Source organism: Gopherus flavomarginatus, chromosome 10 (genome assembly GCF_025201925.1).
Source record: "Gopherus flavomarginatus isolate rGopFla2 chromosome 10, rGopFla2.mat.asm, whole genome shotgun sequence".
Lineage (NCBI taxonomy): Eukaryota > Metazoa > Chordata > Testudines > Testudinidae > Gopherus > Gopherus flavomarginatus.
Genome location: NC_066626.1, coordinates 37,727,974 through 37,752,872, shown reverse-complemented (window position 1 = coordinate 37,752,872; position 24,899 = coordinate 37,727,974). Strand labels below are relative to the sequence as shown.

Below are 24,899 nucleotides of genomic sequence, written 5' to 3'. Positions count from 1 at the left end.
GTTTTAAAAATTGGATATTTTTTTTTAATGTATGCAAACATTTCATCTTGTGTTTCAGTGTCAGCAAACATACCCAGTTGTTCTCTCACTGTAATAGGGAGCAGGAGTTCTTTAGGATCACTTAGACCAGCTTGATTTTCTGCACACACTCTGAAGAAATAGTCAACATTCTCTTTGAGACCGTGGACAACATGATGAGTTGTCTTTACAACTGCACATTTAACCCATTTTTGCTGTCCTTTCTCAAGAGCTTCAATGAGGTAGCTCACAATTCTGCTTCCACCATCATGTTCTGGTTTCAACCATGACAGAGAAATGCTGTCTTTCGTGACGCCAGTTATTCCAAGCTTTTCTGGTGGGCTTGGTTTTTCTAAGATAAAAAAGATTCAGCATGACAGGATAATCAATACAACATACATTTTCTTCTTACTTTGGCAAGAATGTCATTTGAATTGAGAAAAGTATATATTTTAATTGGCATCTATATGAATAGATTTTTTATACCTAGATAACTGCAATATTTAAAGTATCAATTCTTAATGGTTTTCTCTTATATTTGTAAAACCTTTATGCACATCTTTGGTGCTATATAAAAATTAACAATTTCTAAGTAATAATAATTATTACAACTAATAATTATTTTATGTTAAATATTTTAAGCATATATATAATTTATGCTCTAAGTATTTTTATTGTTGAAACAAACCTGTTATTTTAACTCCTTCTTTGGTCTCAGTGGGTACTCCAACACCAAATTCATTTTCTCCAGAGACTCTGAAGTAGTAAACAGCACCTTCCTGAAGGCTGGTAACTTTGTAGGAAAGGCGATGGCAATTGTTGGTTATAGTGACCCAAGCCTTCTTGCTAGCCTCTCGTTTTTCAATGTAATAGTTCTTCACAGGAGCACCGCCATCATTCTCAGGAACATCCCAGGATAACACTGCAGATTCTTTTGTTACATCTTTTACAGCAATATTAGATGGAGGTCCAGGGGAATCAAGAACTTTGACAACTAAGGTCAAGGTAGCTGTGTTCAGGACATTTTGTAATGTTAATGCATATTTTCCAGAATCATTTCTTGTTGCTTTCTCAATGGTAAGTGAGGTACAATAATCTGAAGAATCAATAGATGCTCGTGTACGGAGATCTGTCTCTGGTTTATTCCACATTACATTTGGGACTGGTTTTCCCCTGAAAGGTATGGTCATTGTAAAGGAGTCACCAGCCTTTACAATTAAAGTCTTTCGCATTTCACTATCAATATCAAAGGCAGGTTCTTCTTCTCTTTCCTTTGCTACCTGAGGTTCTGAGACATCACTTGGATCACTAGCACCAACTTTGTTGATAGATCTTACTCTGAAGACATATTCAGACCCTGATGTTAGCCCAATTACACTGTACTCTGTGCCCCTTAAATTTTGAATAGCTATTGACCAGTCAGTTTCATCAGTTTTCTTGTATTCAACTGTGTATCCAGTAACTGGGGCACCTCCATCAAATAATGGCTTTGTCCATCCAATTGTTATATTTGATCTTGTTGAGTCCAGAATCTTAGGTTTAGATGGAGGAGATGGTATGAAAACTGGATCTTCTGCCCGAATCAATGGTGAAGTGTCACTTGGAAGACTGAGACCAGCAGCATTTTCTGCATAAACCCGATATTCATATTCACATCCTTCTCGAAGACCTAATGACTTAACTCTTAGATCATAAACTGGTTTTTTGTTTACACGGATCCATCGTAGGCTATTTTTCTCACGTCTTTCAATTATGTATCCAGAGATCTCATTTCCTCCATCACTGTCGGGCCTTGCCCAGCACAGGGTCATGGAATCCTTTGTCACACTGGTTATCTCTAAAGATTTAGGTGGATTTGGAACTGTAAATGGATCTAGGGCCTTGACTGCATAACTCTCCAAAGCTTCACCAACACCATATTTGTTAACTCCCATCACTCTGAAGATGTATTCATTTCCTCTAAGTAGTTTTGTCACTTTACAGGATGTTGTTCTAAGCTCTCCTTCACAAAGTGTCCATGCAATTCTACTGGTCTCACGTTTTTCTACAATATAATAATCAATATCTGCACCTCCATTTTCTTGGGGTGGTCCCCATGACAGGTGACACTTTTCAGCATTAAGGCCAGTTATTTCTAATGGGCCTGCAGGTGGGCCGGGTCTATCAAGTACTTTGCAGTTAATAGCCAAAGATCTTGTTCCTGCAACATTCTGCAGTGTTAATACATACTGACCCGAATCCCGTCGAATGCAATCCTTAACAGTTATCGCAGTAGTGTGATCTGTTGAGACTATTTCAACTCTTGCTTTTTCCTCAATCTCTTTGCCATCCTTTGTCCATGAAATCACAGGTGAAGGTCGTCCTGCAATATCAGCATTGATTTTAAGGACCTCACCAGCTTTAACAACAACAATGTCCCTAAATTTGACATCCATCATGATTCTTGGAGCATCAACATCATCTTTTACAGTCACAGGTCCAGTTGTTTCAGATGGCGCACTAAAGAGTCCAGCAGCATTCTTTGCAATAACATGGAATTCATATCGCTGATCTTCTGTAAGTCCAGCCACATCAAAGAAAGTTTCTTGTATGTTAGTGAAATTGCACTTTAGCCAACGGCCATCCGGTAGCTCTCTGCACTCAATAATATATCCTGTAATCTTAGCTCCACCATCATATTCTGGTTTGGACCATGACAATGAGACACATGTTCTTGTAATATTAGTAACTTCTGGCTGACCAGGAGGATCACATGGGTCTCTTGCAGCAGCTGGTTCACATGATTTACTGCATTTGCCTATTCCTGCAATATTTTCAGCATACACACGATATTCATACATTAGTCCTTCTTCAAGGCCAGTGACCTTCATTTGTGTATCGTTTATGAGGCTTTTGTTTACTTTTGTCCAAAGAATGCTGCTTCTTTCTTTCCTTTCAAGATGATATCCAATTACTTTGCTACCTCCATCATTGACTGGTTCCTGCCAACTTACAGTCATGAAAGTTTTAGTTGCATGTACTACTTGAGGAGTTCCAGGTGGACCAGGTGGCTTAAATGGATACTCTGCAACAACAGAGGGAGACTCAATATAGGTGCTCCTACCATAGCGGTTTTCTGCATACACACGGAATTGATATTCAGATCCTGTGGTTAGACGTGCTACTTTAATTGATGTTCTTGCAACTGCTGCAGACACTACATCCCATATTGTTGTGGTAGTTTCTCGCTTCTCCACAATGTAATTGCTAATATGGCAGCCACCATCATACACTGGAGGTTTCCAAGATAAAGTTACATTATCTGCGCTAACACTGTCAATATGTACATCACATGGAGGTCCTGGTCTGTCAAGAACAATTATAGTGATAGAAAATGTTGTAGATCCAGCACTGTTGGAAATACATAATTCATAATTTCCAACATCTTCCTTTGAAGCTTCCTTGATGGTCAGCAATGTTGAAGTCTTTGATGTTTGAACATTTACCCTAGTTGTCTCTTTTAAGGTCTGTCCATCTTTCCTCCAGCTAGCTGTTGGTGGAGGCCTGCCTCTGATCGGCACATCAATCTTAAGATCATCTCCAGCTTTAACACTGAAAGTGTTGAAAAGAAGTTCAGCAGAAGGCTGGATTTCAATATCTTTTGCAACTACTGGAACTCCAAGTTGTCTTGGATCACTCTTCCCTTTTTCATTAATAGCAATCACTCTGAAAGTGTATTCTTCTCCCTTACTTAAGCCTGTTATTGTTGCTTCTAGTGTCTTAACTTGGGTACAAGTGCTCCATTTTTCACTTCCTTTAGTTTGCATTTCCACTATATAACCGGTAATTTTACTGCCACCGTCACTCTCTGGTTTCTCCCATGTAATCGTAGCAGTGTTGCGAGTCACATCAACAAGAGTTACTTTTCCAGGTGGATACGGTGGTTCAGAAACCTTAACTGGTTCAGCTGTTTCTGCTGGCAAACCAACCCCATATTCATTTGCTGCCAAGACACGGAAGTAGTAAATGCATCCTTCCTGTAGCTGATCAATTTTGAAGGTATTTTTAGTGCAGTTATTTGTAACAGTGGCATATGCCTTTCTAGTAGATTCTCGCTTTTCAATGATGTAGTTCGTAATTTTAGCTCCACCATCAATAAGTGGTGGTTCCCAGGCTAATGCTACTGAATCTCTCTTAACTTCTCTGATTGTCAAGTTAACCGGTGCACTGGGGGAATCAAGCACTCTGACATTAACAAAAGCTGATTTTTTGCCACTATTATTTTCTAAAGTCAGGTTGTATCTACCACTGTCAAATCTGTTTACATTATCAATGACGAGCATTGTATATGAACTGGTAACCTCAATCTGAGCTCGGTCACTAATGGTGCCTTCTGCTTTTTCCCATTTGACTTCAGGTTCTGGTCTTCCTTTGATAGTAACAAACAAACGTAATGTGCCACTTGCACGTACAGTGACTACTTTTCTGAGATCTGCATCTAGTTCAATTTCAGGAGGTTCTATTTTGTCAGCTGCAATGACTGTACCAGGTATAGTTGCAGATTCCCCAACTCCTTCAGAGTTAATGGCACAGATGCGGAAATTGTATTCATTGTTTTCTTTAAGTTTTGTTACAGTGAACTGTTTCCCTTGTAGTCCTGTTGGTGGTGTGCAAGTAATCCATTCATCAGCAGTAGCTTCTTTTACTTCCACAACATATCCTTTAATGGGCGCGCCACCATCATAAATAGGCTTGCTCCATGCAAGGGACACTGATGATCTGGAAGTGTCTGTCACCTTTGGATTACTTGGTGGGCCTGGTGGATACAGTGCATCACATGCACGATAGAAAATGGATGGCTCGCTAGACTCACCTATACCAGCTGCATTTTCAGCAGAAACTCTGAATTCATAGAAATGTCCATCTGTAAGTCCAGTTACTCTGAACCGCAAGTCTGTTAGCCTTTTCTTATGGCACTTGGTCCATCGAATACCATCTTTGTCGCGCTTTTCAAGTATGTAACCTTCAATTTCAGCTCCACCATTGTCTACTGGACGACCCCACGTTACAATCATAGAATCTTTTGTGATTGCTGAAACTTCTGGCACTGAAGGAGGACCTGGAGGTTTGTATGGATTACAAGCCACAACAGGCTCAGATTCCAGTGGTTCTCCAATTCCAAATTTGTTCACAGCCATTACACGGAAAATATATTCATTGCCTGGAAGGAGTTTGGTTACTTTGTGGTTAAGAGCTTGCACATCAGATGCCACTAGTGTCCAGGAAAGTCTGCTTGTCTCTCTCTTCTCAATGATGTAATGTGAGATACTAGAACCACCATCATGTAAAGGCGGGGCCCATGCCAAGTAACATTTTTCTGCAGTGACACCGGTAATCTTCAAAGGACCCTCTGGAGGTCCTGGCCTGTCAAGCACTTTTACTGTGATTGGTATAGATTTTGTACCCCCTACATTGCTGAGTTTAAGTGAGTAGTGACCTCCATCAATTCTTACGCAGTCTTTGACAGTCAGAGTTGTTCTCTGAAGTGTAGATTTAATTTCCATTCTTGCAGTTGTTTCTTCAAGCTCTTTTCCATCTTTTGACCATGTAATGTCAGGAATAGGTTTACCATGGATGTCAGCCTCAAGAACAAAGGTTTCTCCAGCATGAACAACAATGACATCTTTGTATTTTGGATCCAATGAAGCTCTTGGTGCTTCAATTTCGTCTCTAGCAGTAATTGGCCCTGTGCTTTCAGATGGTTCACTCAAGCTACCAGCTGCATTTCTTGCAATTACTCTAAATTCATATATTTGGTTTTCAGCAAGACCAGTTACTGTAAATTCTGTTTCTAGTACATTTGTAAAGCTGGCTTTCATCCAACGACCTTCAGGTAGTTCTTTCTTTTCTACAATATATCCAGTTATTTTGCTACCACCATCGTACTCGGGTTTTTTCCAGTTTATTGTAACATAATTTCTTGTAATAACAATGGGATCTGGGCGGCCAGGTGGATCACATGGATCACGGGCAACATACAGTTCAGATACTTTGCTAACTTTACCAATGCCAACAATGTTTTCAGCAGAAACTCTGAACTCATATTCAAGACCTTCTTCAAGGCCATCTGTTTTATATTTGGTGTCTGGAATGAGGGCCTTGTTCAATTTTGTCCAAAGAATGCTGTTTTTGTCTTTACGCTCAAGATGGTAGCCAAGAACCTTGCTTCCTCCATCATTAACTGGTTCATTCCACTGTACAATCATATGATCCTTGGAAGCTGATGTAACAAATGGAGTTCCTGGTGCCCCAGGTTCCTTATATGGGTATTGTACAACAACTGCTTTAGAATCCAGTGGAGGGCTCTTTCCATATCTGTTTTCAGCACAAATTCTAAATTGGTATTCAGAATTTGTTTTAAGATTTGCCACTTTGATTGCTGTTCTTGCAACTGTTGCTGATACCATCTGCCACGTGGTGGTGGTTGTGTCACGTTTCTCTACTATGTAGTTGGTTATCTGGCAGCCTCCAGTATAATCTGGTGTGTCCCATGATAAGACAACAAAGTTTGCGCTAACTTCATCAAAGCGGACAGGTCCTCGTGGAGGGCCTGGCTTTTCAAGTACAATTATGCTCAGGTGCTCTGTAGCTATGCCTGCTGTGTTTGATGCTGTTACTGTATACTTGCCAAAGTCATCCTTATTGCTTTCTTTAATATGTAAGATAGTGGATGTTGGTGTGTCATGAACATTTAACCTGGTTGTCTGTTTAAGTGGCTGCTCATCTTTTGTCCAAGTAATCTTAGGGGTGGGTCGGCCAATAAATGGTACTTCTATCTTAAGATCTTCTCCAGCCTGGACACTGTAAGTATTAAACATCAGCTTGAAACTTGGCTCAATTGTCAAATCTTTAGCTATCACAGGAATTGCAAGTGCTCTGGGATCACTTTTGCCTTTTTCATTGTAGGCTTTCACACGGAACTGATATTCTTGATTTGAACTCAAACCGGATACAACTGCCCAACACACTTTAGTCTCAGTGACAACACTCCATTTTTCTATTCCTTTAGGCTGCATTTCAACTATGTACCCCAAAATTCTGCTACCTCCATCATGTTCAGGTTTCTCCCATGTAAGTGATGCACTTGTGTGAGTCACATCAGTGAGACTGACTTTCCCAGGAGGCAAAGGTGGCTCTGAGGCTTTCACAGCATCTATAGTTTCAGCTGGAATACCAATTCCAAATTCATTTTCAGCCATAACTCTGAAATAATAAGTTGCTCCTTCTGTAAGGTTTTCAACTTTAAAGCTTGTTTTGCCACATTTAGCACTCACATTTGCATATGCCTTTCTGGTTGACTCACGTTTGTCAATCACATAATTCTTTACTTTTGCTCCACCATCATTAGCGGGTAGTTCCCAGGATAGTACTGCATAATTTTTCTTAACATCTTTTACTACTAAATTTTGTGGTGGTCCTGGTGTGTCAAGGACTTTTACTGTAACAAATGCAGACTTAGAGCCACTGCTGTTCTCTAACTTAAGAATGTACTTGCCAGTATCATTTCTATCACAGTTATCGATGGATAGTTGTGTGTAGTTTATGCCTTTTTCAACTTGAACCTTATCTGTAAATTCACCTTCTTCCCGAGACCATGTGATTTCAGGTGTTGGTCGTCCTCTGAATGGTATGTGAATCCTAGCAGATCCACCTGCTCTAACCAATATTCCTTTCCTTAGTTCTGAATCAATATCAAGTTCAGGAGCTTCAAGCTTGTCTTCTGGTTTAACAGTTCCAGGAACTGATGCAGCCTCTCCTACACCAATTTTATTGAGGGCACACACTCGTACTTTATATTCCTGATGTTCAATAAGTTTTCTAATCTCAAATCGAGTGACACACAGCCCAGTCTGTGGAGTAGCTACTGCCCATTCTTCTTCCTCTGCTTTACAGAGTTCCACAATATATCCTTGGATTTCACTACCACCATCATAAATAGGTTTACCCCAAGCAAGTGTAATTGAATTTTTGGTGGTATCTACAACATGAGCATTAGTGGGTGGACCAGGTTTAAACACAGGGTCACAAGCTTTAAAATAAGGAGAAGCTTGGCTTGGTTCACCAATTCCAGCAGCATTTTCAGCAGATACTCTGAATTCATACTCATGGTCTTCTGTTAGTCCAGTGACTCTTAATCGCAAATCTGTAATTCTGCGTTTATTACATTTTGTCCATCTGATACCAGCTCTGTCTCTCTTTTCTACAATGTAACCAATAATTTCACTGCCTCCATCACTATCTGGCCTGCTCCAGCAGACAGTCATGGAATCCTTTGTGATGTTGGTAATTTCTACTGCCTTTGGTGGACCAGGAACCACAAATGGATTTTTCATAAGTACTGGAACAGACTCCAGAGGCTCACCAACACCATATTTGTTAACTGCCATTATACGGAAAATATACTCATTACCTTCCAAAAGTTTTGTTACTTTCAGCATTGTTGCTACAACATCTGAAGCAACAACAGTCCAAGCAAGGCGGCTAGTTTCTCTCTTCTCAACAATGTAGTGAGAAATGTCACTACCACCGTCATATAGTGGTGGATTCCATGACAATGAACATTTTTCAGAAGTAATTCCAGTAACTTGAATTGGGCCTTCTGGTGGACCTGGTCTGTCCAATACTTTTACATTTACAGGTACTGATTTTGTTCCTGCAATGTTAGAGGCTTGTAAAATGTACTGTCCACCATCAACTCTAATGGCATCTTTTACAATAACTAATGCCTTGAAATCAGTGTTCTTTATCTCACATCTAGCAGTTTCTTCAAGTTCCTTATCTCCTTTGAACCACTTAATGGTAGGTAGTGGCTTTCCATGGACATCAGCCTCAAGTTTGAACATTTCTCCAGCATTTACAACAATGGTATCTTTGTATTTTGGATCCATTGAGATTCTTGGAAGCTCAACTTCATCCTTTGCTGTTATTGGTCCTGTACTATCAGAGGGTTTGCTTATTGCACCTGCAGCATTCTTTGCTATGACTCTAAATTCATATCTTTCATCTTCAGTAAGCCCTGTTACAGTGAACTGAGTTTCGATGACATTGGTAAAGCTAGCTTTCATCCAGCGGCCATCAGGTAAGTCACGTTTTTCTACAATATAACCAGTAATCTTGCTACCTCCATCATATTCTGGTTTGGTCCACTGTAGAGTAATAGAGCTTCTTTTCACAATTACGGCTTCTGGGCATCCTGGAGGATCACAGGGGTCTCGGGCTACATAGCACTCTGAAACTTTGCTTGCTTTTCCTACACCAACAATATTTTCTGCAGAAACCCTAAATTCATATTCAATGCTCTCTTCAAGGTTAGTTGTTTTATAATGCGTGTCTTGAATAATGGTCTTGTTTATTTTTGTCCATAAAATGCTGTTTCTTTCCTTTCTCTCAAGATGGTAACCTAAAACTTTACTTCCACCATCATTAATTGGTTCATGCCACTGTACAACCATAGAGTCTTTTGTTACTGTTGTTACAAATGGTGTGCCAGGAGGACCTGGTTCTCTATAGGGGTACTGAGCTACAACTGGTTCAGATTCCAAGGCAAAGCTCTGTCCATATCTGTTTTCAGCAAATATTCTAAACTGATATTCTGAGCCAGTTTTCAGTTTAGTCACCTTTAGGGTAGTTCTTGCAACAGCAGCTGAAACAGTTTCCCATACAGTGGTTGTTGTATCTCTCTTATGAACAATGTAGTTGGTGATTTGGCAGCCACCTGTATACAGTGGAGGATTCCATGATACTGCAATGCTTTCAGCACTAATATCGTCAAACTTTACAGGCCCTCTTGGAGGATCAGGCTTGTCTAGTGTTATAATTTCAACACATGCAGACTTTTGTCCAATAACATTAGCAACTGTGATTCCATACATGCCACTGTCCTCTTTGTGTGTTTCTTTAATGTTCAGTACAGTGAGATTAGGCAAATCATTAACATTAACTCTTGTTGTCTGCTTTAACGGTTGGCCATCTTTTGTCCAAGTAACAGTCGGCTTAGGTCGACCAGAAATTGGTATTTCTACTTTTAGATCTTGACCCACCTGGATACTGTAACTGTGGAATGCAGGTCTTACATCTGGTTCAATAACAAGGTCTTTGGCGACCACTGGAACTGCAAGAGATCGTGGATCACTCTTGCCCTTTTCATTTACAGCTATTACTCTAAATAGATATTCTTCTCCTTGAGTTAAGTTAGTAATCAGTGCTTCAAGTGCTTTTACACATGCACATTCTGACCATTTGTCACTGCCCTTAACTTGCATCTCAACAATATATTGTAAGATTTTGCTACCACCATCATGTTCTGGCTTTGACCAGTTTAGCAATACACTGTTTCTTGTGACATCATCCACTGTTATTTTCCCTGGAGGTTGAGGAACTTCAGAAACCTTAATTGGGTCAATGGTTTCTGCAGGAAGGCCAATTCCAAATTCATTCTCAGCAGTGACTCTGAAGTAGTAATTGCTGCCCTCCTGAAGTTGGTCTACTTTCCATGAGGTCTTGTGGCAATTTGTTGCAACAGCTGCATAGGCCTTTCTTGTTGCTTCACGTTTTTCAACAATATAATTTTTAATTTTAGCTCCACCATCCAGTAAAGGAGGTTCCCATGAAAGTGAAACAGAGTCTTTGGTGACCTCCTTAATTTTTAGGTTAACAGGTGGACTTGGGGTGTCCAGAACCCGTACACTGACAAAGGCAGACTTTATTCCACTACTGTTTTCTAAAGTAAGCGTGTATTTCCCAGTATCAAATCTGTTAACATTGTCAAGAACAAGGGAAGTGAAGCTGCTAGTAATGTCAATAATAGCCGCCTCTCTGATCTCACCATCCATTTTACCCCATTTTACTTCAGGGGTTGGACGCCCTCTAATAGGAACAAATAATCTTAAGGAACCACCTGCCCTTACATTTACAATTTTCCTTAAGTCTAGGTCAAGATCAAGGTCTGGAGCTTCCAATTTTTCTTCAACAATAACAGTACCAGGAACATCAGCATGCTCTCCAACTCCAGCTTTATTAACAGCACAGATACGGAATTTATATTCATGTTTTTCTAATAAATTTTCTACTTCCATATTTGTTTTCTTGATTCCAGTTGGTGGGGTACAAATTGTCCAGTCACCAACACTTACATCACATTTTTCAACAATGTATCCCTGAATTTCACTGCCACCATCATAGATTGGCTTGCCCCATGAAAGGAAAACTGAAGATCTTGTCACATCTATTGCTTTGGGATTATTAGGTGGACCTGGCTTGTAAATAGGATCACAAGCCTTATAGTAAGTGGAAGGTAGGCTTGGTTCACTAAGACCAGCAGCATTTTCAGCTGAGACTCTGTACTCATAGTCATGGTTTTCTATAAGTCCAGTCACCCTGTATCTCAGTTCACTAACCAAACGCTTGTTGCATCTTGTCCAGCGAATGCCTTCTTTATCTCGTTTTTCAAGAACATAGCCCAGAATTTCACTACCGCCATCTGAGGCTGGTCTTTCCCATACAACAATCATTGAATCTTTGGTAATGGCTGAGACTTCTGGGGCATTTGGTGGAAGAGGTACAACAAATGGGTTCTTTGCAATTACTGGTTCAGATTCAAGAGGTTCACCAACACCATATTTGTTTACAGCCATGATACGGAAGACATATTCATTTCCTTCCAAAAGTTTTGTAACTTTGCAACTAAGGGTTTGCACATTGGAGTCCACTACAGTCCAAACTAAGCGGCTAGTTTCTCTTCTTTCTACAATGTAGTGTGAAATATTACAGCCACCATCCTGTAGTGGGGGTTTCCAAGCCAACACACATTTTTCAGCAGTAACTCCTGTTATATCAACAGGCCCTTCAGGTGGCCCAGGTCTATCAAGAACTTTGACATGAACAGAAGTGGTTTTTTCACCTGCAACATTCTTTGCCAGCAGTACATAATGACCACTATCAACACGAATGGCTTCTTTTACACTGAGGCTTGTTGCAAAATCTGTGCTTTTTATTTCCAAACGAGCTGTGTTTGCTAATTCGTGATCACCTTTTAGCCAGTGAATGGAAGGTAATGGTTTGCCATAAACATCAGCATCAATCTTGAATGACTCACCAGCATTTACTATAATTGTTTCTTTATATTTTGGATCCATACTTATACGAGGTGGCTCTACTTCATCTTTGACTGTGATTGCCCCTGAGCTTTCAGATGGTTCACTGAAAACACCTGCAGCATTTCTTGCTATGACACGGAACTCATACCTCTGATTTTCCACTAGGCCAGTTACTGCAAACTGAGTCTCAATGACATTTGTAAAGCTTGCTTTCATCCAGCGACCATCTGGTAACTCCTTCTTTTCAACAACATAGCCTGTGATTTTGCTTCCACCGTCGTATTCTGGTTTCTTCCACTGAAGGGTTACTGAGTTCCTTGTGACAATTATAGGTTCTGGACGACCTGGAGGATCACATGGGTCATGTGCTATATAACATTCAGATACTTTACTTGCCTTTCCAATACCCACTATATTTTCTGCATAAACTCTGAACTCATATTCAAGTCCCTCTTCAAGGCCAGTTGTCTTAAATTTAGTATCAGGAATAGATGTTTTGTTTAGTTTAACCCAGAGGATGCTATTTCTTTCTTTGCGTTCCAAATGGTACCCAACGATCTTGCTACCTCCATCATTAACTGGTTCATGCCACTGTACCACCATGCTATCTTTTGAGCGAGCCGATACAAAAGGTGTTCCAGGTGGACCAGGAACTTTGAATGGATACTGGGCTACAACAGACTCTGATGTGAGATATGTACTCTTTCCATATCTGTTCTCAGCTGCAATTCTGAACTGATATTCACTTCCAGTCTTTAATCTGCATGCTTTTATTGTTGTTCTGGCAACAGTAGCTGACACAATGTGCCAGACAGTAGTAGAAGTGTCCCGTTTTTCGACAATATAATTGTTGATAGAGCTGCCACCATCATATTTTGGTGGTTCCCAGGAAATGGTGATACTATCTGCTGTTACTTCATCTATCTTTACTGGTCCAGTTGGAGGCCCTGGTTTATCAAGGACAACAATATTAAGAGTTTCAGTAGCTTCACCTGCAGAATTTGTAAGTTTGACTATATATGGTCCAACATCATCTTTGCAGGCTTCTTTTATTGTTAGCAATGTGCTGTTTTCTGAACTTTCTGCATTTACTCTAGTAGTCTGTTTCAGTGGCACATTGTCTTTATGCCATAATACAGCTGGTTTGGGTCGACCAACAAATGGGATGTCAACCTTTAAGTCCTCTCCTGCTAGGACACTGAAAGTGGTGAACAACAATTTGAAAGCTGGTGGAATCACAAGATCTTTTGCAACAACAGGTATGCCCAGTTGTCGAGGATCGCTGATACCTTTTTCATTCTGAGCTGAAACACGGAAGGAATATTCCTCCCCTTGTATCAGTCCAGTTATAGTGGCTTCAGTAACTTTTACTGTAGTACAAGTTGCCCATTTTTCACTGCCTTTGCTTTGCATTTCTACAATATAACCCAGAATTCTGCTACCTCCATCATGTTCAGGTTTTTCCCATGACAAGGATACACTATTTCTTGTCACATCCAACACAGTTATCTTTCCTGGGGGTAGTGGTCTTTCTGACACTTTCACCGATTCTGGAGTTTCAGCTGGAAGGCCTATTCCATACTCATTTTCAGCTAGGACTCTGAAATAATAGTTGCAACCTTCCTGCAGGTTGTCTACTTTCCAGCTGGTCTTGTGGCAATTGGCAATAACAGTTGAATAAGCTTTTCTTGTTGACTCACGCTTTTCAACAATATAATTTTTTATTTTTGAACCTCCATCTATGAGAGGAGGCTCCCATGTGAGTGTTACAGATGATTTTGTGACTTCTTTTATTTTCAAATCTTGTGGTGCTCCGGGTGTATCAAGAACCCTGACATTTACAAATGCTGATTTACTGCCTGAACTATTTTCTATTGTCAATATATACTTGCCACTGTCAAATCTATTTACATTTCCAACAGTAAGTAGAGTATAAGAGCTTGTTGATTCAATAGTAGCTTTATCTAAAGACTCTCCATGTTCTCTTGTCCATTTCACTTCAGGTGCTGGTCTTCCTTTGATTGGGACAAAGAGTCTTAAAGTACAGCAGGCTCTGATATTGACAACTTTACGTAGTTCTGCATCCAGTTCAATCTCTGGAGGTAGCATTCTTTCTTCAGCCTTTGGTGATCCGGGAACAAGGGCAGGTTCTCCAATGCCTTCAGAGTTCATGGCATATATTCGGATCTTATACTCCTGGTTTTCTTTGAGATCTATGATGGTAAAGGAAGTAGCCTTCAGTCCTGCTGATGGAGTTACAATTTTCCATTCATCTTCTTCAGGTAGTGCTATCTCAACCATATAACCTGTGATTTCTGAGCCACCATCATAAATTGGTTTATTCCAAGCTATTGTAATTGAGGACTTGCTAGTGTCCAAGACACGAGGATTACCTGGTGGACCAGGCTTAAACACAGTATCACAGGCTTTATAGAATTGACTGGTTGGACTTGGTTCACTAATTCCAGCAGCGTTTTCAGCCATTATTCTGTATTCATACTCATGACCTTCTGTTAATCCAGATACTTTATAACGTAAGTCCGTAACAACCCGTTTGTTACATTTCACCCAGCGTAGTCCAGCTCTGTCACGGCGTTCTACAATGTAATTGGTTATTGGGCTTCCACCATCAGAATCAGGACGTCCCCAACAGACAATCATAGAATCTTTTGTAATTGCTGTAACTTCTGGTGTTTTGGGTGGATCAGGTGGCACATATGGATTTACTGCAAGAATAGGCTCTGATTCCAGGACCTCGCCAACCCCATATTTGTTAACAGCCATAACACGGAACACATATTCATTGCCTTTTAATAGGTTAGTGACCTTCTGTTTAGTTACTGGAACTTCTGAGGCCACGTTTGTCCATGCTAGTCTGCTAGTTTCTCGTTTTTCAACTACATAGTGGTCAATCTTTGCTCCTCCATCATCCAGAGGTGGTAACCATGACAGTACGCATTTTTCACTTGTAACCTCAGACACAGCCAAAGGCCCTTCAGGTGGACCAGGTCTATCAAGAACTTTAACATTGAAGATATGCTTTGCAAAGCCACCAGGATTAGAAGCAGTAAGCGTATATGCACCGCCATCCCTTCTGGCAGAATCTTTGTTGATCACAACAGTAGAAAAATCTGCCTTCTTTATTTCTAATTTTCCTGTGTCTTCTAGCTCTTTTTCATCTTTTGTCCATGTCAGGGTTGGTGGAGGTCGACCTGCAACATCTGCCTCAAGTCTGAAAACTTCACCTCCTTTCAGTACTAAAGTGTCCTTGTATTTGGCATCCACCATTATCCTTGGTGCTTCAATGTCATCTCTGCATGTTACTGCATCTGATGGCTCAGATGGCTGGCTAACTGCCCCAGCAGCATTTCTGGCAATCACACGGAATTCATAGGCAGCATCTTCTGTCAGACCACTTACAGTGAAATCTGTCTCTAGTATATTGCTAAAGTTAGCCTTTAGCCAACGACCATTAGGAAGGTCTCTCTTTTCAACAGTGTAACCAGTTATCTTAAAACCTCCATTATATTCTGGTTTAGTCCACTTTAGTGTTACTGCGTGTCTTGTAATGTTGAGAGGTATTGGTTTACCAGGAGGATCTATAGGGTCCAGAGCAAACACTGGATCAGACGGTTTGCTTGGTTTACTTTTGCCAGCCATATTTTCTGCTATAACACGGAATTCATATGCAATGCCATCAGTAAGTCCACTTGATTTAAAGAGATTGCCTACCACCAATGCTTTACTTACAGTCTGCCAAAGAATGCTATTTCGTTCTTTTCTTTCAACATGATATCCCAAAATTGGACTTCCACCATCAGTAACAGGCTCATTCCAGCTAATGGTCATTGACTCTTTTGTGACTGCAATCACCTGAGGAGTACCTGGAGGCCCAGGAACCTTAAATGGATAGTTGGCAATTACAGGTTCTGAAGAAATGGCTGGACCTGTTCCATATCTGTTTTGAGCTTTAACACGGAACTGATACTCAACTCCAGTAGTAAGATGAGTAGCTTTAAACATGGTACGTATAACAGTGGTTGCTAACTCAGTCCATGTGGTACTGTCAGTCTGACGCATTTCTACAACATAATTACTTATTGGTACCCCTCCATCATTCTGAGGAGGTTCCCATGAGAAAATTACAAAGTCAGATGAAACTTCATCAAATTTGATGGGTCCCATAGGAGGGCCAGGAATATCATGAACCAGGACAGTAATCACATCACTAACTTCTCCGACAATATTTTTAGCTGACAGGGGATATCGGCCACTATCATTTCTTGTGCATTCGTTGATGGTTAGTATGGTCGCGGTTGCAGTGTTTTCAAAGTTTACCCTGTGTGTCTGTTTAAGCAGCTGGTCTTCTTTCTTCCATGTCACAGTTGGTCTTGGACGACCAAGCACAGGGATCTCAATTTTGATGTTGTCACCAGCTCTGGCAATGACCGATTTCTGGTAGATTTCACGGAGGTCAAATTCAGGAAGCATCATCTGCTCTTTAACAACAACTGGTCTGCTCTCTCTTGGATCACTTCTTCCAGCACTATTAACTGCCATAACCTGGAAAGTATATTCCTCATTTTCAGTTAGATTCTTCACTACGCAGTCTAATGTTTTCACAGTTGTGATGTGTGTCCATTGAGTGGAACCTTTTTTCTGTGCCTCAATTATATAACCAGTGATCTTGCTGCCACCATCATGTTCTGGCTTTGGCCAAGCAAGGCTAACTGTGCTCTTTGTTATATCCATAATATTGAGGCTCTCAGGTGGTGATGGTGCTTCAGAGGCTCTTACAGGTTCTGTAGTTTCACCTGGTTCACCAATACCGAACTCATTTTCAGCCAGCACTCTGAAGTAATATTCACATCCTTCAACCAAATTAGGAATCCTAAGGGAACATTTCTGGCAGTTGGTGGTGATTGTTGAATATGCCTTTCGTGTTGCTTCACGTTTTTCAACAATATAATTTGTTATACGTGAGCCACCATCTAATAGAGGCATATCCCAGTGCAGGACGATGCTGTCTTTAGTTATTTCCCTAGGCTTAAGATTTATTGGTGGTCCTGGTGTATCCAAGACTTTTACATTTACGAAGCCAGTTTTCTTACCAGCAGCATTTTCAAGGGTCATTATATATTTTCCGGCATCGTATCTATTACACTCTGTTATAATTAGAAGAGTAAAAGAGTCTGTATTTTCAATGTTGGCACGTGCTTTAAGTGGGATATCATCTTTCGTCCATGTAACTTCAGGAGTTGGGCGACCTTTAATTGGCACAAATATCCGAATACTCAGCCCAGCTCTAACAACAAGTGTTCTTCTCAGCTCAGCATCTAATTCAAAATCAGGAATCATTTCCCGATCTTTGATTTCAACACTTGGAATCTGTGCTGGTTCACCAGCACCCACAGCATTGATAGCAATGATTCTAAAATTGTATTTGGCTCTTGGCTGGAGATTAGCAACAACAAATTCAGTGATTCTTAAAGCAGTTCCTGTTGTGTCTTTTACCCATTCTTCTTCCCCTTCCTTTTGATGCTCTACTATGTAGCCAATGATGTCAAGTCCACCATCATAATGAGGCTTGCCCCATGTTAAAGAAGCACTGGTCTTTGTAGTATCAATCACTCGTGGGTTTGAAGGTGGACCTGGTGGATCTGCAGAAGTGAAAAAAAGACAAAATTCCCACATTATATTAGGCCTGAGTTTTTATAGGCAACCAAAATATTAATACTGTATGGTGAATTCTGCGGTAAAGACATGATACTAACATGCTGCGTCTTTAATTAGTACTGGGTTTGAAGCATCACTTGGTGGTCCAACCCCTGCTCTATTTTCTGCACTGACGCGGAATTCATATTCATTTCCTTCTAGGAGTCCAGTCACTTTGCATCTAAGGTCTGAAACCGGTTTTTTCGTTACTCTGACCCATCTCAAACCTTTCTTTTCTTTCCTTTCCACATAGTAGCCTGTGATCTCACTACCACCGTCATCAATTGGCCTTTTCCAGGTAACAGTTGCACTATTTTTAGTCACATTTGTTACTTCTGGTTTTCCAGGAGGACCTGGGGGACCTAATAGGAAAAAAATACAGAGTTTTTGAAACATATATGAGCTTTTAAATACTCTAATGAACACTTGGTTAAAGTGTTAACCTTTTCTACTTACCAAATCTATCCACCATTTTAACTGGTTCTGACTGTACCGGTTCACCCTTGCCATACTGGTTCACAGCTGAGACACGGAAGATGTATTCATTTCCTTGAATGAGCTTGCTAACAACATGCCTGCAAGTTTCAATATTTTCAGCAATTAAAGTCCATAGGAGTCGGCTAGTTTCTCTCTTTTCTAGTACATAAGATTTGATGGGTGATCCACCATCTTCTGCAGGAGGTGACCATGTAAGAGTAGCTTTTTCAGCTGAAACGTTGCTGACCTCAATAGGCCCAGGGGGTCCAGGTACATCTAAAACTTTCACATGCACATGCTCCTGCTTAGTTCCAAAAGGATTGCTTGCAGTGATTGTGTATTCACCAGAATCTTTCCTGGCTGCATATTTGACATTAAGCGTGGAGGAAGTTGGAGTTGTTTCAATGTGTACAATATCTGAAGGCTTAAAGTCTTTTCCTGCTTTGGACCATGCTGAAGTTGGAAGTGGTTTGCCACGGATGCTAATAGCAGACATTGTAATGGTATCTCCTGCTTTAACGGTCAAGCCTTCTTTCAATGTAGGATCAATAACAATAGTCGGTGCCTCTGTAAAAGAAAAGCACATGTTTGTCAGAAAAGAGAGCAAGAGAGTGTGTTTTAAACAATAATTTAACAAACCAACCACCTCCTCTATATTTTTGATACGGTCTACGCACCATACTCATCCTTGCATATTATGGTTCCTGTAGGTTCTGATGGTGGACTGATAGCACCAGCAGTGTTCTTTGCTCTAATTCTGAACTCATACTTCCCACCTTCAACAAGGTCAGTTACAGTAAATGCACAGTCTGGAACATTCACATGATTAGCTTTTGTCCAAGATTTTGAAGGCAAATCACGTTTTTCAACTATGTAGCCAATTAACTTATGTCCACCATCATACTTCGGTTCTGTCCAAATGAGAGTTACTGAGTTCCTAGTTATATTGATAACTTCAGGTTTCCCAGGAGGATCTTAAAAAAAATTAAAATAAAACAATAGTAAAACAAATGCCAATATTTTTCAACCCACAGAATTTTCTCTTTTTTCTTCTGATGACTTACCAATGGGATCAAGTGCCACGATTGGTTCAGATGGCAGGCTTGGTTTACCTACTCCTGCCAGGTTGATTGCCATCACTCTGAATTCATATTCCAGACCTTCAGTTAACCCTGTTACTCTGAAGTCTTTCATCCTTAATGGAGTCTTGTTAGCTCTCTTCCACAGAAGGCTATTTCTTTCTTTAAATTCAAGGTGATAACCTACAAAGATGAATAGTAAAATAGCAGTTGATATTATAAAAATTTTCATTTGCACAGTTAACTGCCCAGCATACTACTGCTGTATCTGTATCAGACTAAGGAATAGATATGAATGTAAATTACAGATATATGCAGTTACATGATTTGTGAATACAAATACTAACGTATGCTTGCAAATATTAATTTATATAGGTGCACCTATTGTCCCTTCCTTACAAGATTTGGCCATATGTGCATGCAACAGCTATAATATCACAATTCCTCTTTTTTTCTAACTTTGAATTTTAAATTTTTTATTATTATTTTAAAAACAGAATATATATTAAATGAATGAAAACGAAGTATAATTTTAAAGATATTTAAATAAAGAATACATTAAAACAAAAAATAATAGTTTTATTATACTTTTCATTAAGAAGAAAGAAGAACTAGAGGGAAAAATGGTGAGAAGGTTTTAAAGCAAATACCTGTGATTGGCGAGCCACCAGTTTTCTTTGGGTCAGTCCAAGTTAGAGAGGCAGAATCATGCCTAACATCGACAATTTTGGGCGGTGGAGGAGCATCTGGCACATCTAGAAAATATGTTAAAAATAAATTCGCATTAAAAGGAAATACCAAGATTACATCATTTTTAATGAAAAAGATTATTATTTATGATTACCAAATGGATGTCTTGCGACCACAGGGTCAGATTTAAGGCCTTCTCCTACTCCATATTTATTTTCAGCACTGATCCTGAAAGTATATTCATTTCCCTCATGAAGTCTTGAAACTCTAAATGTAGTTTTCTGGACAGCAGAAGCACATATCACCCATTTATTGTTTATATTATCTCTCTTTTCTATTATATAATTAGTGATTTCTGAACCACCATCGTCTTTTGGAGGTCCCCATTTTAAGGTTATAGCATCAGCTGTGACTTCTTCAAATTTCACAGGTCCTGTTGGGATGCCAGGTTTGCCAACAACTTTTATGGAAATAGTGCCTTCCTTACTGCCAGCACTGTTCTTCAGAGTGATTGTGTATTTTCCAGCATCATCTTTCTGGCAGTCTCGTACCAAAAGAGTGGTGTTAACTGCTGTAGACTCAAAGGCAACTCTTCCAGTCTCAGTGAGTACTTGGTCTTCACCTTTCTTCCATGTGACAGTTGGGGCAGGTTTTCCTTTAATTGGGATTTTAAGATGGAAACTACTACCTTCTTTGGCTAAATAGCACAAATCAGGTAGAGCTCTTAAATCAAGATCAGGTGCCACTGCAAAATAAAAAGGTATCAATTATTCATTTGAGCATAAAAACCTTTGTTTTAAAATATTAATTCAGTTCTAAACTAAACTGATATGTATCCGTGCATGATGGACACTATGTATAAAGCACCATATAATTTGGATAAATGAAAGAGAGTATTAACGAGTTTGGAGAAATACTTACCAACATCATCTCTTGCCACAACTGTAATCTCACTTGGAGTTCCATATCCAGCATCATTCTGTGCTCTTACTCTGAAAGTATACTCCTTCCCTTCCGTCAAATCTTTAGTTGAAAACTGGAGGTTCTTTGACCTCATAACTTCTTGCCATGAATCATCAGCAGTCATAATCTCAACAGTATATGCAATGATACGGCTTCCACCATCACTTATAGGCTTTTTCCAGGCTAGATTGCAGGATGATTTTGTTACAGCCAAAGCTTTTAGGTCGACAACTGGGCCGGGTGTTTCTAGAAGGAATAAAAACATTGGTAAGTCGCAATTACAAATTATAAACAAGGTCATTTTAAAAGTAAAGTAGGAAAACAATATTCAGTTTTCTCACCAGAAGCTTTAATAGCATCCCGAGTTTCACAGGGGTCACCAATGCCGTATTCATTTTCAGCGAGCACCCTGAAAAAATATGATTTCCCTTCCTCTAAATTAGTTATCCTGAAACTTGTCTTTGGGCATTCAGTTGAAACTGTGGACCATGATTTTCTCTCTGCATCCCGTTTTTCAACAATATAGTTTGTGACTGGACTGCCACCATCAATTAGAGGAGGCTCCCAGGAAATAAAGGCAGAATCCTTGGATGCTTCTTTTACAATCAGATTAATAGGAGGTCCAGGAGTATCTATATGAATGCAAAATAAATATTTGATTTAATCATCAAAATACAGAAAATATTAACTAGTATTACATTAATTTTAAAAATAACTAATACTTAAGATTAGTAGTAATTCTGGCACTTACCAAGTACTTTCACAACCATGGTGTATGATTTTTTACCACTGCTGTTCTCCAGAGTCAAGACATATTTTCCAGCATCATATTTGTTTACATTTTCACAGCGTAAGAAAGTGTCAAAATCAGTTGACTTGATATCTAGCCCTTTCCTGTCTCTTATGTTGGCATTCACTTTAGACCAACTAATCTTTGGAGGTGGACGTCCTCTTACTGGCACATAAATCCTCATTGTGACTCCAGCACGTAATACAAGTACTTTCCTCAGTTCTGCATCGAGATCTCCCTCAGGTGGAACTGTATTGGTAATAAAATATGTATACATTAGAAATTCAGTACTTGAATGTAGCATTAAAATTGCTGTAAGCGAAAGTCCCAGTTTACTGGCATTGTACTGGATAGGAAGGCTTGTTCCTGTGTCTCAGCTGGTGTTATTTAAACTGTGGTTTTGACCTAGTTTCAGGAAAATTGATAGGCTGAACTTCTTCCACAGTGCTTCCTCCTCCTCTCATCAACTACATCTCTTTTCCCCCCATACCCATCATATGAATGAGTCCGTCTTCCTCCTTATCTTAAAAGGAACTTGTAACTCATCTGCCTGTCCTGTACTTTTTTACCCTGCACAAGTGTAACTATTACTGGGTGGTGCTACACTTTTGCTCCATTTAGTTGCATATGATGAAGTAACCTGAATGTCAGCTGGGGACAAGAGCCCCATACAATTAAATCAGGCAGGATGCCCCAGAAAATCACAAGGGCTTAGTATAGGCAGCTGGGCTTCAAATTCCTTGACAGGTAGGAGAGAGACTGAAGGCCTGAGGAAGAGGAGAGAGAGCTCTGGATAGTCTGAATGAGGGCTGGGAGGAAAAGGGAAACATCTTGAAGACCCAAGAAGGTGGGAGAATTACTGCTGGGGAGACAGAAAGAGCAGGCACTATCTGCCCCAAAAATGACTCCAATCTCATTCCTCTTCAGTTGCCAGTTCTCCCACACTCTGTAAAACAAGCTCTCTCAGGCTCCCAGGTACTAGATCCTCCTGTGTTCTCCTGCTACAAGCTGTGACAAGCCCCTCCTTTAAGCTTCTAAATCTACCTCATAAATCTTTACTGAAAGCAGCAAGTTCATTTGTTTTCCAGAATACTTACTTAAAATGTCTTTGGCAAGGTGTTTGTCAGGTACATCACTTGGGTCACTGTATCCAATCTTATTGACAGCATAAATACGGAACTGATATTCTGTATTTTCTGACAGTCCAGTTACCACATAATGGGTATCCTGTAGGTTTTTTGGCAGATTGCATCTGACCCAGTTATCTGTGTCAGCTCTTTTTACTTCAACTAGATAACCAATAATGGGGCTTCCGCCATCATATGCTGGTTTGCTCCAAGACAGGCTTATAGAATTACGGGTTGTGTCAACTACTTTTGGGAAGGCAGGAGGGCCAGGAGGATCTGAGAAGGAAAGCAATAGGGAGTTACACAGAATATATTAAATAATGATACTGAGCAAAAGCATGTGGACATTTCAGAAGAAAATCAAAATAAATGCTTTTAACTTACACTGAGGATCATGAGCATATGCTGCCTTAGATGGTCCACTAGGTTTTCCTGGTCCAGCCTTATTCAGTGCTGTCACTCTGTACTCATATTCCGTTCCTTCTTGGAGTCCAGTGGCCTTTACGGTTCTTTCTATGACAGGCTTCCTGTTTACCTTTGTCCAGTTAGCAGTCTTAGTTTCACGTTTTTCAAGTATATATCCAGTCACAGGGGACCCACCATCATCAGCTGGTGGCTTCCAGCTAACAGTCATAAAATCCTTTGTTATATTACTAATTACAGGTGGATCGCAAGGCCCTGGTACATCTGTAAAGATTTATTGAAAATTATTTTCATATTCTTAAATGTGCATAAAAACAATCACAAAACCATGCTGAGCAACAAGCTTACCGTATGGATTTTTAGCAACTGTTGGCTCAGTGAAGATGGGATCTCCCACACCGTATTTGTTTTCAGCACAAATGCGGAACTGATATTCATGTCCTTCTATCAGTTTTTCTACACTGCAGCTCGTAATTGGTACATTGGCAGTGACTTGGGCCCAATTTGGTCTGCTTGTTTCACGTTTGTCAACAATATAGTTAGTAATTTCTGAACCTCCATCTTCAAGAGGAGGCTCCCAAGAAAGCATTGCACGATCTGCACACATATTGGTGATTTTAACTGAGGCCGGAGGACCAGGCTTATCTGAAAAGAATAATGATTAATAGTTATGTCTCTAGCTTTTGCAATATTATCCAAGTTACAAATATGGACTAATAAATTATCTTTAACCTACCAAGTACTTTAAGCTTAATGGTTGCTGATCTGGAACCACTTGCATTTTCAGCAGTAATAGTATAGTCTCCTGTCTGCTTCCTGTTAACACTGAACAACTCCACAGTGGACAGGTTTCTCTTTGTGGTGATCTTAATGCCTTCAGCTGGTTTTAAAACATCTCCTTCTTTCTTCCAAGTAATTGTTGGCATAGGTTTGCCATACACATTAGCTTCCAGACAAACATTAGTTCCAGCTTTTACTGTAAGCAGTGATTTCATAGATACATCTAGCTCTATTCTGGGAGGAACTGAAAAGAAACAAAAAGAAGAGTGCTAACCAACCTAAAAGAATGAAACATATCATATAAATACCAGGTACAAAAGCATGATTGAATGTTATCAGAGTTTGCAAATACTTCTCAAGTATACAATCTTACCATTTTCTGCCTGAATGGTCACTGGGTCAGAAGGTTCAGAAGGCCAGCTAATGTTAATTGCTGTCTTGGCAATTGCTCTAAATTGATACTGAGCATTTTCTTCCAAACCAGTAGCAGTGTATTCTTCTTGAGGAATTTGATGCGGAGTAGAATTGCATCGTACCCACTTATCACCAGGCAGTTTGCAAGCTTCAACAAAGTAGCCAATAATTTTGCTTCCACCATCATGCTTTGGTCTTGTCCATATAAGTGACACAGTACTCTTAGTGACATCAATAACTTCAGGTTTACCAGGAGGATCTAAAAACAAACAAGACCATCATAAGTTTA

The 24,899-nt window shown here is 39.9% G+C and overlaps 1 protein-coding gene across 50 annotated transcripts in view; it reads right to left on the bottom strand.

Annotated features, from left to right (window-relative positions):
- The window catches only part of TTN (titin), a 312,200-nt gene that overhangs the window by 29,236 nt on the left and 258,065 nt on the right, over positions 1 to 24,899 (bottom strand). For all 50 annotated transcript variants that reach the window (XM_050916743.1, XM_050916742.1, XM_050916769.1 and 47 more), the window contains 16 exons: positions 24,570 to 24,869; positions 24,153 to 24,440; positions 23,765 to 24,061; positions 23,378 to 23,680; positions 22,964 to 23,269; positions 21,828 to 22,115; positions 21,418 to 21,708; positions 21,035 to 21,322; positions 20,268 to 20,858; positions 20,074 to 20,178; positions 19,409 to 19,606; positions 19,022 to 19,318; positions 18,324 to 18,911; positions 17,927 to 18,229; positions 707 to 17,812; positions 74 to 370 (listed from right to left, as the gene is read on the bottom strand). In XM_050916743.1, coding sequence (XP_050772700.1) covers positions 74 to 370; positions 707 to 17,812; positions 17,927 to 18,229; positions 18,324 to 18,911; positions 19,022 to 19,318; positions 19,409 to 19,606; positions 20,074 to 20,178; positions 20,268 to 20,858; positions 21,035 to 21,322; positions 21,418 to 21,708; positions 21,828 to 22,115; positions 22,964 to 23,269; positions 23,378 to 23,680; positions 23,765 to 24,061; positions 24,153 to 24,440; positions 24,570 to 24,869 — 21,846 coding nt within the window. The remainder of the gene's footprint in view (positions 1 to 73; positions 371 to 706; positions 17,813 to 17,926; positions 18,230 to 18,323; positions 18,912 to 19,021; positions 19,319 to 19,408; positions 19,607 to 20,073; positions 20,179 to 20,267; positions 20,859 to 21,034; positions 21,323 to 21,417; positions 21,709 to 21,827; positions 22,116 to 22,963; positions 23,270 to 23,377; positions 23,681 to 23,764; positions 24,062 to 24,152; positions 24,441 to 24,569; positions 24,870 to 24,899) is intronic.